The 15,691-nt window shown below is 38.7% G+C and overlaps 1 protein-coding gene and 1 pseudogene across 4 annotated transcripts in view; both read right to left on the bottom strand.

Moving 5' to 3' along the window:
- The window catches only part of VWA8 (von Willebrand factor A domain containing 8), a 389,600-nt gene that overhangs the window by 338,846 nt on the left and 35,063 nt on the right, over window positions 1-15,691 (bottom strand). For all 3 annotated transcript variants that reach the window (XM_032294792.1, XM_032294790.1, XM_032294793.1), the window contains 2 exons: window positions 4,992-5,122; window positions 548-658 (listed from right to left, as the gene is read on the bottom strand). In XM_032294792.1, coding sequence (XP_032150683.1) covers window positions 548-658; window positions 4,992-5,122 — 242 coding nt within the window. The remainder of the gene's footprint in view (window positions 1-547; window positions 659-4,991; window positions 5,123-15,691) is intronic.
- LOC116562496 lies at window positions 8,888-14,025 on the bottom strand (annotated as a pseudogene). Its single transcript, XR_004273975.1, has one exon. The product of XR_004273975.1 is annotated as an actin, cytoplasmic 1-like (transcript).

The raw sequence follows: 15,691 nt of genomic DNA, 5'->3' as shown, positions 1-15,691 counted from the left end.
TCATTCTATTATAAAGACACATGCACACATATGTTTATTGCGGCACTATTCACAATAGCAAAGACTTCGAACCAACCCAAATTCCCATCAATGACAGACTGGATAAAGAAAATGTGGCACATATACACCATAGAATACTATGCCGCCATAAAAAGGATGAGTTCATGTCCTTTGCAGGGACACAGATGAAGCTGGAAACCATCATTCTCAGCAAACTAACACGGAAACAGAAAACCAAACACTGCATCTTCTTACTCATAAGTGGGAGTGGAACAATGAGAACACATGGACACAGGGAGGGGAACATCACACACCAGGGTCTGTCAGGGGTGGGGGGCTAGGGGAGGGATAACATTAGGAGAAATACCTAATGTAGATGATGGGTTGATAGGTGCACCAAATCACCATGGCACATGTATACCTATATAACAAATCTGCATGTTCTGCACATGTATCTCAGAACTTAAAGTATAATTTAAAAAAAAAAAAAACAATCTTACATAGACCTGGAGTACACAGTCACGGCCTAGAGTGTAACAGAACTTGCCTGATCAATGTAAAAAGCCGTGCCTTCACGGATCTCTCGTCGCTGTTTGAGATCAGTTTCAGTGGTGTCCCTTGACAGGGCAATGTATTCGACCTCCCGTTTAGTCAGCTCCTATAGAGCAGAGAATAAAATTATTCCAGAAATAAAATCAAATTCCCAGCATATGATTTGGAACAGGTTATCTGACAATGTCACTACGCTCAAGAAGAGCATTTTAAAACATAATTCTGGATTGAAACTTGTTCAGTCTCAGCTTTGAGAAAAATGAAATAAATTGAACGTTAATCAAATATCTACATATCTTCTCAGAGCTCTTCTTCTGTGGCACTCAATCCTACTATTTAAGTAATAATAATCAAAATTCAATTTTACAGACCTTAATTTTTCCAATAGAATTATTTCCAAATATAATGACTAATAATTTGACAGTATTACTACTTTGTTTTCCCACAAACTATAGCCATTTCTGTAAGTAATGCTCATATTTTTTAAAAAGGTGATTTAGGTTAATCTTTTCCATTGATCAATGTTTGCCAAGTGTATACAGTATGTTAGGTACTTTACCAAATGTGAAAACAAGGTAAAAATACCAAAATCAGCCAGGTGCAGTAGCTCACACCTGTAATCCCAGCACTTTGGGAGGCCAAGGTGGGCAGATCACCTGAGGTCGGGAGTTCAAGACCAGCCTGGCCAACATGGTAAAACCCCATCTCTACTAAAACTACAAAAATTAGCTGGCCATCGTGGCACGTACCTGTAAGTCCCAGCTACTTGGGAGGCTGAGGCAGGAGAACTGCTTGAACCCAGGAGGTGGAGGCTGCAGTGAGCAGAGATCATGCCATTGCACTCCAGCCTGGGCAACAAAGCAAGACTCCATCTCAGAAAAAATTTTTTTTTAAATACCAATAATTAGGTGAACAGAAGATAAACACACTTGCATAGTTATAGGAGAAGTAAAAGGAGGATTTAAAAAAGGAGAGGAAGGAATTGAAGAAAGAGGAGGAGGAAAAGGAAGAAGGAGAAAGAGCAGGAGGAGGAGAAAAAATTAATCAAAAAAATCATGAGATTTGAAGGGGAAACTACGCAGAATTCATCTGTTTCAAGATAATTTATCTATCCTTAAGTCTTTTGCCGTGTAATCATGTACAAAAAGTTTTGAACATTATCTTTGGCTTTACAATGTTAAAGTAAAAACAATGACATTCTCCAATCAAATAAGGCACACAGTAAGTTTTTATTAAACATGGGGAACAAACTGATTTACTGAAGCATAAAGGAAAAAGGGAATGAACATGCCATTAATGGCAAAAAGGGATACTGCCATACAAGGGAATCTTTTTCTCTATCCTACCTCTATATGTTATTGATAAAACATATTATTGTTGTAATCCAGATTTTCTTTACTGTGCTTGTTGCCATGTTGCCATAATTGTACATATGTATGGAAAGGAGGAAAAAAATTATTTTTTAATACAGATTCTCACTCTGTCACCCAGGCTGGAGTGCAGTGGTACGATCTCAGCTCACTGCAACCTCTGCTTCCCCGGCTCAAGCAATTCTGGTGCCTTAGCCTTCAGAGTGGCTCGGACTACAGGCATGTGCCACCACGCCTGGCTAATTTTTGTATTTTTTAGTACAGATGGGATTTCACCATGTTGGCCAGATGGATCTCGAACTCCTGACCTCAAGTGATCTGCCCACCTAGGCCTCCCAAAGTTCTGGGATCACAGACATGAGCCTCCACGCCAGGCCTAAAAGGAGGAAAAAAATTTTAAATACAGAAAACACAGAGTAGTGGTGAAGATGTGGTGATACCAAAGGATGTTTCCCTAAAAACAAATGAACTGGCTGAGACAGCACAATTTTGGAGTAAAGTAGCAATTTCTGTTGTTGGTAGGTATCTACTTCTGGCTTCTGGAACACATCACTAGTATCTTCTTGCCTGCTTCACTGACTGGCTGGATATGATCTCCCGCACTTAAAAACCCTGTCATTCACAACAGGCTTCCATTGGTTGACAAACAGGTGTATGTCTCTTATTGTTAAATTGCACAGAGTTACACCCTGAACTGCTACATGATCAGTATCCTCAGCTTCCTTGGCTCTTCATCGGCCATGACAAGCACTAGCTGATTCATGAAGAGGCATGAGTACATTCACAAACAGCATGAGGAGCAGCAGATGGAAGAGGCAGCCGTGGCCTAATTTTTTTTTTTAAACTACAAAAGTCCTTTTATATGAGTTAAGTATAAAGTAAACACAATTAAATTTTTCCTATTTAATTTCTCATGGTTTACCATACTTTCTCCAAATGTTCTGCCTTTAAAGATTTCATCCACTCTGGCTATCACTATGCATGGGCTTTTATTCTTAGTAGCAATAGTACTCACTGCAGAGTGTGCAAGGTGGGTTAGGCTAGTATTAAGTTTTCTTATGTGTATACACAACCTATGGTTGCCTCAGCTTCATTCCACAATTTAAAGTTGAATGTGTTGTTCATTTCTTTTTACAAGATACAGGTTTCACACTTATAAACCTACGTTGCATTTTTGAACCAACAAGGCTTCTTATAATCTCTTCGCCTTTCTCATTTACATTCTCAACAAGCTTCAAAGCCTTGCCAGCAACAAAATCTCAGTGAGATACTGTGGTCTCTGAAATAAGAAAGGTACCAAGTACACATCTTAAAATTAAAACGGCTTGGCCAGAGGCGGTGGCTCACACCTGTAATCTTACCACTTTGGGAGGCTGAGGCATGTGGATTACCAGAGGTCAGGAGTTCAAGACCAGCCTGGCCAATATGGTGAAACACTGTCTCTACTAAAAATACAAAAATTACCCAGGCGCAGTGGCACGTGCCTACCATCCCAGCTACTCAGGAGGCTGAGGCAGGAGAGTTGCTTGAACCCAGGAGGAGGAAGTTGCAGTGAACCAACATCAAGCCACTGCACTCCAGCCTGGGTGACAGAGTGAGACTCCATCTTAAAATAAAGGGGTGGGGGAGCTCTAGATCTGTAATTCGCAATAGCTCAGTAGCTGACTCAGCATCTTAGATAAGACCCCTTTACCTTATATTAATAAAGTAAGGATGGCTCTACAGTGGCACATTTTACCTCACAAACTAATTCTAGGGATAAATAAAAGATATGAAAGCAATGAGCTAGTGTGAGTTAGGCTCTGATTTATTCATGTATTCATTATTTCTGCCCCACACGATTTTTAAAGTATCAAAGAAAATTCACCACTGAAATAGAAGAGTGTACAAGGTAGATTTCAATAGCATAGAAATCAATCACTTCATAGCAAATAATACAAGGAAGCTTTAAATAAGGTTTTTCCTCTTCATCGTAAAAAAATATCTCCAGAACACAGCTTCATCTAATGGCATTCTTCCATGAATCATTAGGATAATGCCTACTAATACTGACAAAATAGTGAAAAAAAACTTACACATTTTCTTTTGTTTTTATTTGTTTTTTGTTTTTGTTTTTTAAGACGGAGTCTTACTCTGTCACCCAGGCTGGAGTGCAGTGGCATGGTCTCGACTTGCTGCAACTTCTGCCTCCCAACTTCAAGCAATTCTCTTGCTTCAGCCTCCCGAGTATCTGGGATTACAGGCACCCAGCACTATGCCCTGCTAATTTTTGTATTTTTAGTAGAGACAGGGTTTCACCATGTTGGCCAGGCTGGTCTCGAACTCCTGACCTCAGATGATCCACCCATCTCGGCCTCCCAAAGTGCTGGGATTACAGGCATGAGACACTGTACCTGGACAAGGCTCATAAATTTTCTTATTTGGGTTGAGATTTGAGCTTCAGTTCACTTAACAACAGTTCTCAAAGAACTGCAAACGTTTAAGAGGACAACATGTCAGAAAGGGGAAACATTATGGGATTTCAAGTCCAGCTCTATGATTTACCAGCTGGATAAAGCTTTTGTGAGTGATTCAACCTTTGTGAACTTGTTTTCTCATCTATTTAAAGAAAAAAAAAAAGGAGAGTATGTAACACAGAAAAGGTGCTCTGCAAACCTGAGGCTTCCTTTAAAGACTGCATAACTTCCAAAAGTCAAGGGAATTGTTTGGCTTTTAAAAATGTGAGCCTGAGATAAGAGAATGTTCACTGAGCAGCATAATACTAAGTTTTGTTTTGTAATTTTAGAGTTGCTGATTCTATCTGCTACTCATTGCCTGAAATTATATTTCTTTTCTACTGAAAGTAGGAGACTTTCTAGTTACAGTAAAAATTTGCTAAAGCTATGAAAGGTAAATGTACATTTGGCTCCCAAATAATTTATACCAAACAGTTTATAAACAAGTCACCCTTTGATGTCAGCATGTATCAAATAATGAGTATTCTGATATTTTTATTAATTCCTAATCTTATTTTATTTCATAGCTTACAAAGTTAAGACTCTTAGAAATTGACAAGAATTAACGGCTCACCAAGTACTGCATAGCAATAGAGCGCCGAAGAGGCCCAGGAGGTCCTATTAGAAAGATATCTTGCCCCAAAAGATCCTTCTGCATTATCCATCTTAGATGCTGAACTACAGATTGAGCCAGAGAGTCTGAAACTATAAAGAAAAAAGAGAAAATGAATGCAAATTTAAGTATTACTTATAAATATCCAAGTAATATATATTTATATATATTATGTATATAAAATATGTTTATATGTATTTATAAACATATGTATTATAAACTTAATCTTGTTTTAGCATTGACAATAATGGTTTTATTGTAAAACTATGTGAAAATTCACCAGGTGTCTATATGTTTGTCTGCCCAGATAAACATACATATATATATATACACATATATATATATATGCCGTAAAGAATTACATATTCCATACTTGAAAGCTTACCATAACATTTGAATAATCACCTATAACTGTTCCTAAAGAAATAAAAGTAATTTTCAAGGATGATTTGAGAAGCTGGTTTGATTACTTTCATCAAAATTTTATATTCCAATCTTTTTGTTCCTAAAGAGAGATACGACCAAATCATCCCAGACAGTTAATGATTATCATAGTCTTAAAAAGTCTGAGAAAAGCATACTACAATTTAAGTTGGTAATGGGCTGTAAGATCTCCCAAACATCATGGTTAGAAAATTTGATGTAGACTTTACTTCTTTAGAATTAACTATTTAAGTCTATTCTTCTATACCAAACTCTTTTGTGAATAGAAGACTACCCATGCAATGCCCTTCCAAGTTTACTATTAAATCACCCCACCAATATGCTCAACTTCTAACTAAGCATTTTTAAAATGTTTAAATTAATATAATTAGTTTGTTTTGGCTCATATGTATATCACCCAATGACCCAGTGAGTCCATTCCTGGGTATAAAAGAAAAACTCATAACCTTGTACATCAGAAGACATGTATGATACTCAGAGAATTGTTCAAATTAAAACTGGAGACAAGACAATGAATAAATACACCCAATGAAATATTATACAGCAAAAAAAAAACAGAATGAAAGACCCCCACTTCCAATGATATGCTTAACCCTTAAAGGTATAATATTGAGTGAAAAAATTAAGAATAAATCATGTATAATGTAATAGGATTTTGATAAATCTCAGTAAACTAGCAAATGAATTCTTTAGAAATACATACATATGTGATAAAACAGTACTTGAAAAAGCAAAAAAAAGCAAAGGAATGGTAAGTTGATGATAACTGGATACTTGGGGGTAAGAAGTGGCCATGTAATCAAAAAGATTCTCATGTATAGCTTCAAGGATAATGGTAATATTCTACTTCTTACATTAGATGTGGGTTACAGTGTTTGTTTTATTATGTTGCATTTTATACAGACAGACACAGATATCTATATTACGTAACATCTTTTATATGTAGTAAATATTCCATACATACTAAACTTTGTTTAATCACCCACTGAAGTCATGGATTAGTTCAAAGATCCAACTAAGAAAGCTTGCCTAGGACTAAATCTCTAGTGCTTCTCCTCTGACAGTACAATATTGTTAGGGTAGTCTCTCCTGTACTCCCCTGCCCCAAAGAAAACAAACATCTAATCACGGGAAAAGATAATTTTCAGATTTTCATTATCCTGGTAGGAAGATCAAGAACAAGGTTTTGGGCAAATTGTTTGGTTTATCATGTCACTGGACTCACACTAAAAGCATATTATAACCTCCCCAAAACAAATGCCCATATGTCTGAAAATCAAGAGACTCATTACTCAAGTAAACTGTTTGGTTTTTCTCTTGTTTTTATGAATCCTCTAAGACTTGCATGGGGGCACATCACCCCTAGCAGGTTAAAAGTTGGTTCCTGAAAGGGGGACTTGAAAAAAATGTTTAGATATTACAATAGTTTGTGGTCCTCTAAAAGGACACAGTACATAAACAAATATATAACATATCTATGGTATTCAAATTTCACGGAGTTAGGAAGGAATAATTACAGGGAGAAGATATCCACAGGCAAGTAATAAAGAAAAATAGATTGAAAAATACTGCTCTAAGACCTACACTTTTAAGCAATCTATTAGGTAGTTTCATGATGCTAGCATGCAACTGGCCTGAGTCTAGACAGTTAATCTTATTTATAATTATCACATGCCCTTTTACCTATTTTCTTTTCTACTTTAGGCTTAAATCCATTTTTGTAATATACAAAATTGTCTTTCTTGCTTCAAGACAATTGTGCCTCCTTGCTGCTTAAGGATGAAACAAAATAAGAGTTAAGACATCTTAACTTCTTTTATTTTTTTAAGGTGTGCACTTTATTAAACTGGTCTCAAGTCGGTGTACAGGTAAGCCCTGGCTGCCTCCACCCACTACCAGGGAGACCAAAAGCCTTCATACATTTCAAGTTGAGGGACAAAAAAGGGGTAGCCAGAGAGGTTAAAATCTTTCAAAATAAAACAAAATTTAAAAAGTATTAAGGTGAAATTTTTAAAAATTGTCATTACATAATTTACAACAAAAGCAATGCTATTACCTTGCTAGTCCATCCACACAGGGATCCTAGTCCATCCCCTGTGTGGATGGACTCAGGAGAGGACTGGGCCATTCTCCTTAGGGAGAAGTGGGGTGGCTTTTGGGAGGGCAAGGAACCTCCTGTATCATCTCACGATATTTGGAATGACTTTTAAAAAAAGAACAATAAACAATCAAGTCCTCGGCCATATTGTAGAACTTTGGGGGATGTTCGCTCCAGCCGACTGCTATCCCCTTCACTATTCCGGTTTTTAAATCCTGAGTCAAGCCAAAAACAAAAAACCAAAACCAAACAAACAAAGCCATGCCAATCTCATCTTGCTTTCTGCACAAGTTAGGTTTTGTCAAGAAAGGGTGTCAAAGGACTTATATCCAAAATCTACAAAGAACTAAAACAGATTTACAAGAAAAAAACCAACACATTCAAAAGTGGGCAAAGGATATGAACAGCACTTTTCAAACGAAGACGTATATGAGGCCAACAAATGTATAAAAAAATGCTCTTCATCACTGGTCATTAGAGAAATGCAAATCAAAACTACATTGATATATTATCTCATGCCAGTTAGGATGGCGATCATTAAAAAATCTGGAGACAACAGATGCTGGAGAGGATGTGGAGAAATAGGAACACTTTTACACTGTTGGTGGGAGTGTAAATTAGTTCAACCATTGTGGAAGACAGTGTGGCAATTCCTCAAGGACCTAGAAATAGAAATTCCATTTGACCCAGAAATCCCATTACTGGGTATATATCCAAAGGATTATAAATCATTCTATTATAAAGACACATGCACACCTATGTTCATTGCGGCACTTTTTACAATAGCAAAGACCTGGAACCAACCCAAATGCCCATCGATGATAGACTGGACAGGGAAAATGTGGCACATATACACCATGGAGTATTATGCAGCCATAAAAAACAATGTGTTTGTGTCCTTTGTAGGGACATGGATGAACCTGGAAACCATCATTCTCAGTAAACTGATACAAGAACAGAAAATCAAACAATGCATGTTCTCACTCATAGGCCAGTGTTAAACAAGAGAACACATGGACACAGGGAGGGGAACATCACACACTGGGGTTTGTTGGGGGGACTAAGGGAGGGACAATGTTGGGTAGGGAGTTGGGGAGGGATAACATGGGGAGAAATGCCAGATATAGGTGACGGGGATGGAGGCAGCAAACCACATTGCCATGTATGTACCTATGCAACAATCCTGCATGTTCTTTACATGTACCCCAGAACCGAAAATGTAATAAAATATATACATATATATATATACACACACACACACACACACACACACACACACACACACAAACACACACACACATATATGAAAGAAAGAAAGGGTGTAACACAACTAAAGTCACAGTCCACCTAAAAGCATTTGTGGTGGACTATGGAGGTGCTGGACTCATCATACTCCTGCTTGTTGATCCACATCTGCTGGAAGGTGGACAGCAAGGCCAGGATGGAGCCACTGATCCACACGGGGTACTTGCACTCAGGAGGAGCAATGATCTTGATCTTCATCATGCTGGGTGCCAGGGCAGTGATCTCCTTCTGCATCCTTTCCGCGATGCCAGGGTACATGGTGGTACCACCAGACAGCACTGTGTTGGTGTACAGGTCTTTGTGGATGTCCACATCACATTTCATGACGGAGTTGAAGGTAGTTTCATGGATGCCACAAGATTCCATGCCCAGGAAAGAAGGCTGAAAGAGCACCTCAGGGCAGCGGAACCACTCGTTGCTGATGGTGATAATCTGGCCATCAGGTAGCTCAAAGCTCTTCTCCAGAAAGGAGCTGGAGGCATCTGTGGCCATCTCCTGCTCGAAGTCCAGGGTGACATAGCACAGCTTCTCCTTGATGTCACGCACGATTTCCTGCTCAGCCATGGTGGTGAAACTGTAGCCGCACTCAGTGAGGATCTTCATGAGGTAGTCAGTCAGGTCCTGGACAGCCAGGTCCAGATGCAGGATGGCAAGGGGGAGGACATACCCCTCGTAGATGGGCACAGTGTGGGTGACCCCATCACTGGAGTCCATCACGATGCCAATGGTACGGCCAGAGGTGTACAAGGAAAGCAAGGCCTGGATGGCCACATACTTGGCTGGGGTGTTGAAGGTCTCAAACATGATCTGGGTCATCTTCTCACGGTTGGCCTTGGGGTTCAGGGGGGCCTCGGTAAGCAGCACGGGGTGCTCCTCAGGAGCCACATGTAGCTAGTTGTAGAAAGTGTGGTGCCAGATCTTCTCCATGTCGTCCCAGTTGGTGACAATGCCATGCACGATGGGGTACTTCAGGGTCAGGATGTCTCTCTTGCTCTGGGCCTCGTAATCCATATAGGAGTCCATCTGACCCAGGCCCATCATCACGCCCTGGTGCCTGGGGCGCCCCACGTTGGAGAGGAAGACTGCCTGGGGAGCATCATCACCCATGAAGCCAGCATTGCACATGCCGGAGCCATTGTCCACAACAAGTGCAGCGATACCATCATCCATGGCGAGCTGGCGGTGGGTGTGGACGAGCAGCGGAGCAGCAAGGGCGAGGCTCTGTACTTGCCAGGAGGACCCGATCTCAGTGGTCACCTTAACTTCTTTATTAGTAAAGCTACACAATGTTCCCTATGCTGCAAATCTATTACCTCTTCCTACTCTGATATCAAACATATAATTACAAACTTAAACACTTTGGGTTTTTTTCTTTACCTTTTCATAAGTCTCCGCTTAATTTGGCCACAGGCATTCGCTATAGTACTCTCACAGTTTTGTGTCACTTTGTATTCAACTTTGGCAATGTGCCTGACCTTCCATTACCTGGACCTGATAATTTAAAATCCAAAATTTGTGAAGTTCTATAAGGTAAAGCCAAGTTGGTTTCTTCAGCTTCCTCCCACCTTTTATTATTTACAACAATTGGTAACTATTTATAATTATGGAGTCTCAATTTAGTTCTATACTTCCAGTTCGTTTTGAATGTTTTGACCTTGGAATCATATTCATTTTCAAGATTTTTTTTAAATCTAAGGTAGTAGCTCCTAATCAAATGTGAGACCTGCCCCTCATAAATTGTACAATAAAGTGCTGATGTTTAGGAATAACTTATTGTTTCATTTTTTTAAGCAAACTTGGGCAGAATTGAAGTTATAGACATAACAATAGAGCCACTTGTATACCAGTGTATTTTCTTAAGTAGGAGAGCAAACCGTGGAGTTATTTAAAGCTAGAGCCCTGGGAATTATGCATAATCCTGTTTATGCTCATGGGAGTGTCCTCCACTTCCACATAAAGTACATGTACTGAGAACACTGCCTTAAGGCACATCTGACTATTCTCAGAAATCCCTTCCTTTATTTTTACCACTTAACAGTGGTTCCCAAATGATGACCATACTGCTACCATTCTAGGCCTGCCAGAAGGCATTTGGAAAATGTCTGTGAGTACTTTGGGCTGTTGCAAAGATTTGGAGGATAACAAATAATTTGGTACACTATTGATATTTAGTGATGGTAAATACAATGTCCAAGAGAGTCTCATCCTGTCCAGTATGTCAATGGCACTATAGTTGAGAAATACTATGTAGACATTATTTACACTCATGAGTTGCCTGTTGCCTGTACACCACTAATGAGTTAGTCACAATTAAGCCCAGAGAGTTTCTCTCTATTTCCTTTACCATCTGAAAGATAAAACTCTAAGGGAGGAAATCAATAGAGAACAAGGTCTAGCTTTAGATTAAGCCTGCAGGAGTTGTCAGGATATCTAAGGCTCTCATCATCACATTCCAGTTTTACATAAATTTCTTAATACATATAAGCTACTGCTGAATCCCATGGCTGGCCTTGTAGTCTATGGTATACCTTCACAAAGAGACTATCTTTTCCCTGCTTTTATTCTCCCCCAATAACAATACTAATAATGGTTATAATTTACTGCATTCCTACCAGGTACCAGGTAAACATACAAATGATTTTTCATATAGGATCTCAACAATTCTAGAAAGCAGCAGACCCTATTGTGTCAGGACATAGATTCAAGACAGACTATTTACTAGCTATGTAACCTTAATCAAGTTGTTTAACGTCTGTTCAGTTTCCTCATCTGTATAGATATAATTGTACTTACTTATAAAGTTGTTATGAGGATTATATTAAGCACTTAGAACAGTATCTAATAATAGTAAATGCTGTGTTTGTTAAATATTCATTATTCCCATTTAGCAACAAGAAAATCAAAACTGGAAATGTAGTGTCATTTGTCTATAGTTGGTAAGTCCATAAACCAAGATTTACACTTAAGTTGTTTAAGTCCAAAACTTGTATTTCAGTCATTAAGTTCTACAGCCCCTCCAAAAGCTTTTCAACAGGTGTCCAGCTTCTGGTGGAAGACTTGATTTCCCTACAAGTGTGGACCTCTCAGGGCTACATCAAATTTAGTGGACTTGCTGTTCCACCCATTAGTTCTGCTTCTTTTTGGTACTACCAATGATATGTTTTATTCCTTTTATTAAAATTCCAATTCATTTAGTAATGAATATTATTTTATCAGAGGATCTACTTCTCAAAGAAAATCCAACTTTCACTTATTCATGCTTTAGTATAGTGTATTTTGTCAAAAAAGCATGTCTATATTTAATTTGTCAAGAAATTGCATTAAAATACTGAAAGCAAGCAACATGTAGTGCTATGTGGTATCTGTGGTATATTTTACATTAACGCTTGAAACTAGCTGTATTTTTAGAATAGCCTCAAGAAAACATGAGTCATACTTAAAAGCATGCCAGAAATAGAAACAAGATTTAAGACTGTACATTGCAAAACGAAGTGCCAAACTGCCATGCTTACCCTAATATAAACACAGCACAGTACACAAGAGAAATCCCCAACTTCAGTGTGTTCAGGCACAAGATGCTACCTTCCAGGAGTCCACATAATAATAAACTAACGTCAGACTAATCCCCAAGAGCTTGATTCTATATTCTAAGATTCCTTTTCTATTTAAAAATATAACATGTAATTCATATTTTGCTAAATCCCTGATTCAGTTCCTAATCAATATTTGTTTTCAAAAAAATATGTACTATATTTTGCCCAGCCATATTCAAAGGCTTTAAAGTAATTTTATCATAGTTACCTAAATTATAATTTTCTCCCCTCATGAACTCAAAATTTCATATATATAAAAGTTAAAATTCCAGAAAATTAAGCATAGGTCACATTCTATTATAATAAATCCCTCAAAACTGGTGATGTTTTCTTAGTATCCCAAAAGGCAACATAATATAATGGAGAAAAAAAAAAAGCCTTTGAAGCCAGACAGATCTACTTTCATCCTGTCTTTTATCCATGTCCTTAGACATGCATTTTGACTCTTCCAGGTCTAAGTTGCCTTATTTTCAAAAGAGAGGTAATAATACTTATTGAGTATGGTTTGTGAGGATTATAGGTAAAGCACCATGCCCAGTCCCTCAGCCAATGAGAACCAGGTTCAGGAGAATTATTCAAGTCTCATCCTTACCTGCAAACTCTTATCTCTGTTGTGTACCCTGGACAGCAGGCTGTATAGCGTGGACTTGGTAGATATGAATAGGCTCCTGAGTTTACGCTCAAATTGTCTGCTGGGCCTACAGTCAAATCTGAAGAAATAAGGGAGAAAGGAACCCAGTACTTACCACATCCTCACTAGGAAAGCCTGTGTTAGAGTACTTCCCCTTGACATTTCATTAACATTTCATTTCATCGCCCCACAAAATAGCTCAGAAAGAAGCTGAACCTAGGCCCGTAACACTCCCCTGAATTTGATTTTTCTACCACGTCACAACATGAGATTTCAAAAGAAGCGTGACTAACCTCCTCACTGCAACAACGTGCTCATCTGCTAAACTTTCCCCTATTTATCATATAACATTCTATAGTTAGATACAATGAACATGAAGGATGAAAATATTTAGCACCAAAGTCCTCATTATTTACAACAAAGACAAAAACTCAACTAAAAAAAGTAATTTATTCACACAGCTGTATTTATTAAGAATCTACTATATGCTCAGCACCAAAAACACAAAGATGAATAAAATACGATTCTTTGAAGATGTCATATATAAAACATCAGCTTATATAAAGCCAATCATTTATAAAGTAGGCTGATGTTTCTATTATTGAATATAGCTGTTATCAAAACTAAATACCTACAACATTGGCCAGCACAGTGCTCGGCACAAAGAAGACACTCAGTTTTTCTTAAAATTGGAAAAATTCATCAATATGTATTAAATAATTATACATATCCATATTCAATGAGGGTCATGTTATTCACTTTTTATGTAAGGGTACAAAAATAAGGGTATACATGTATATTTGCTTGTGTTTGTATAGAAAAATGCAGGACAGATTTCCCTGAAACTAATACTGTGAGAATTAACATGAATGAGAATGGGGTGAATAAGTAATTTCTCAATATATACCATTTTATATTGTTTTGATTTCTGAATCACAAAAATATATTAATTCTGCAAAAAAGTTACTTTTTTAAAGTCATGGTTTAGAAAATATTTTACATAAGAAAATGTCCACAATATATTGCTTTATGAAAATGGTTTGTATATACAAAAGTATGGCCTGTATACTTTAAAAATTTAAGAAAATATTCTGTATATACAAAATAGTATATATACAAAATGTTTTCTTAAATGATACACATATACAGTCATTTTTTTAAAACATTAGATACATTTTATGAGGATTCAAGCCACACAAAGTATGTTCTCTGACCAAAATTAAACTAAATTAGAGATTAGTAATGGAATAATCTTTGGAAAATCTCCAAATATTTAGAGACTAAATAGCATAATTCTACATAGTACATGGGATCATTGCTAAGTGATATCAGTAAGAGGGCTGACTAGAAGTTCCCAGCACCGTTCTCCCCCACAAAAAAAGCTAAATCAAGCAAATGAAAAAACTATATTTCAACCAAAATAACTAAAGGAGCACACTGGAGAACTGCAAAGGAGTAGGAAAAATCCTGTAGAGCACAGAAACCCAGGATGGTCACATAGAGAAGGAAAGGAAGCTTTGCCTCTGCCAAGGATGATCTCAGTCCCTAGTTGGGTTCTGCTTGGACCCAAGAGGGATTTCTCTCTGCAGGAAAAAGGTAAGCAGAAGGACCCTAACAGTTCCCATTACTTCCATGGATACCTGCAGTCTTTGCTAACCAGAGATTCCTGCAGTCCTCACAGGCTCTGAGCCCAGCTGAGGGAGCTCCCCAGAATATACATGCTGTGGTACTCTCAGAGAAGAAACTGACACTAAGCTACTACTGTGTTGCAACCAGAGCCACTGCTACAGTGCATCCTATTCCAGAGATGGGTAGTCATTGCACCCCTTCATCCTGGAGGCTTTGCCATCACTGCAGCACAGCTATCTGGTAGCCCCCCAACCCTAAATTTAGCTACTACTATGCTCCAAGTTACCATGGAGCTGCTCCATGCCCTGCATCGCAGACATTGGTGCACCCTGCCCTTCAGGGACTGAGCTGAAGTGACACTCTTACCAGGGACCCACAGCATCAAACTACTCCCAGGCACCACACCAATGCAATATCCTATCCTCCTGAATGCCTCAACCCTCTGGCACACCAGAGAAGCTGTATGACACTGTGTGACATAGCTGACACTGTACCCTTCCTCTCAGGGAACCAGAACTTCCTTCAATCCATGTAGCTGCATATTCTAGGGCCAAGCTGATGCAGCATCTTACTTCTAGGAAATCAAAGCTTTGGATGAGCCATGTCCCTGCCCTACTGGTCAAATGGCCACAGGGCCCATCCTCCTTGGAACAGGACTAGAAACCCAGAATCTGAGCTGCTGAGAACCCCCAACTCCCCAGGGAGTGGAGTGAAGCTGTACTTCTCCCTGTCCACTGGGCCGTATCAGTGCCTTGCCATGTATGGGTTCTTGACAGTGCTGCACCTGGCTGCACAGAACCTGGGCTATTGCTGAATGTCACCATCCCAGTGTCAAGAGTAATTAGTATGTGACATCTCATCCCCCAGGACTCAAGTTGCCACTGTGTTGTCTTGATTCTAGGTCCCAAATTGCAGCTGTGCCCTATTCCCTGGGGCCTGAGCCTTTGGGGTTCCCCTTCTT

Source organism: Sapajus apella, unplaced genomic scaffold (genome assembly GCF_009761245.1).
Source record: "Sapajus apella isolate SASKATOON/1434 unplaced genomic scaffold, GSC_monkey_1.0 scaffold32, whole genome shotgun sequence".
Lineage (NCBI taxonomy): Eukaryota > Metazoa > Chordata > Mammalia > Primates > Cebidae > Sapajus > Sapajus apella.
The sequence above is the reverse complement of the archived record's forward strand: the minus strand, read 5'-3'. Positions and strand labels throughout refer to the sequence as shown.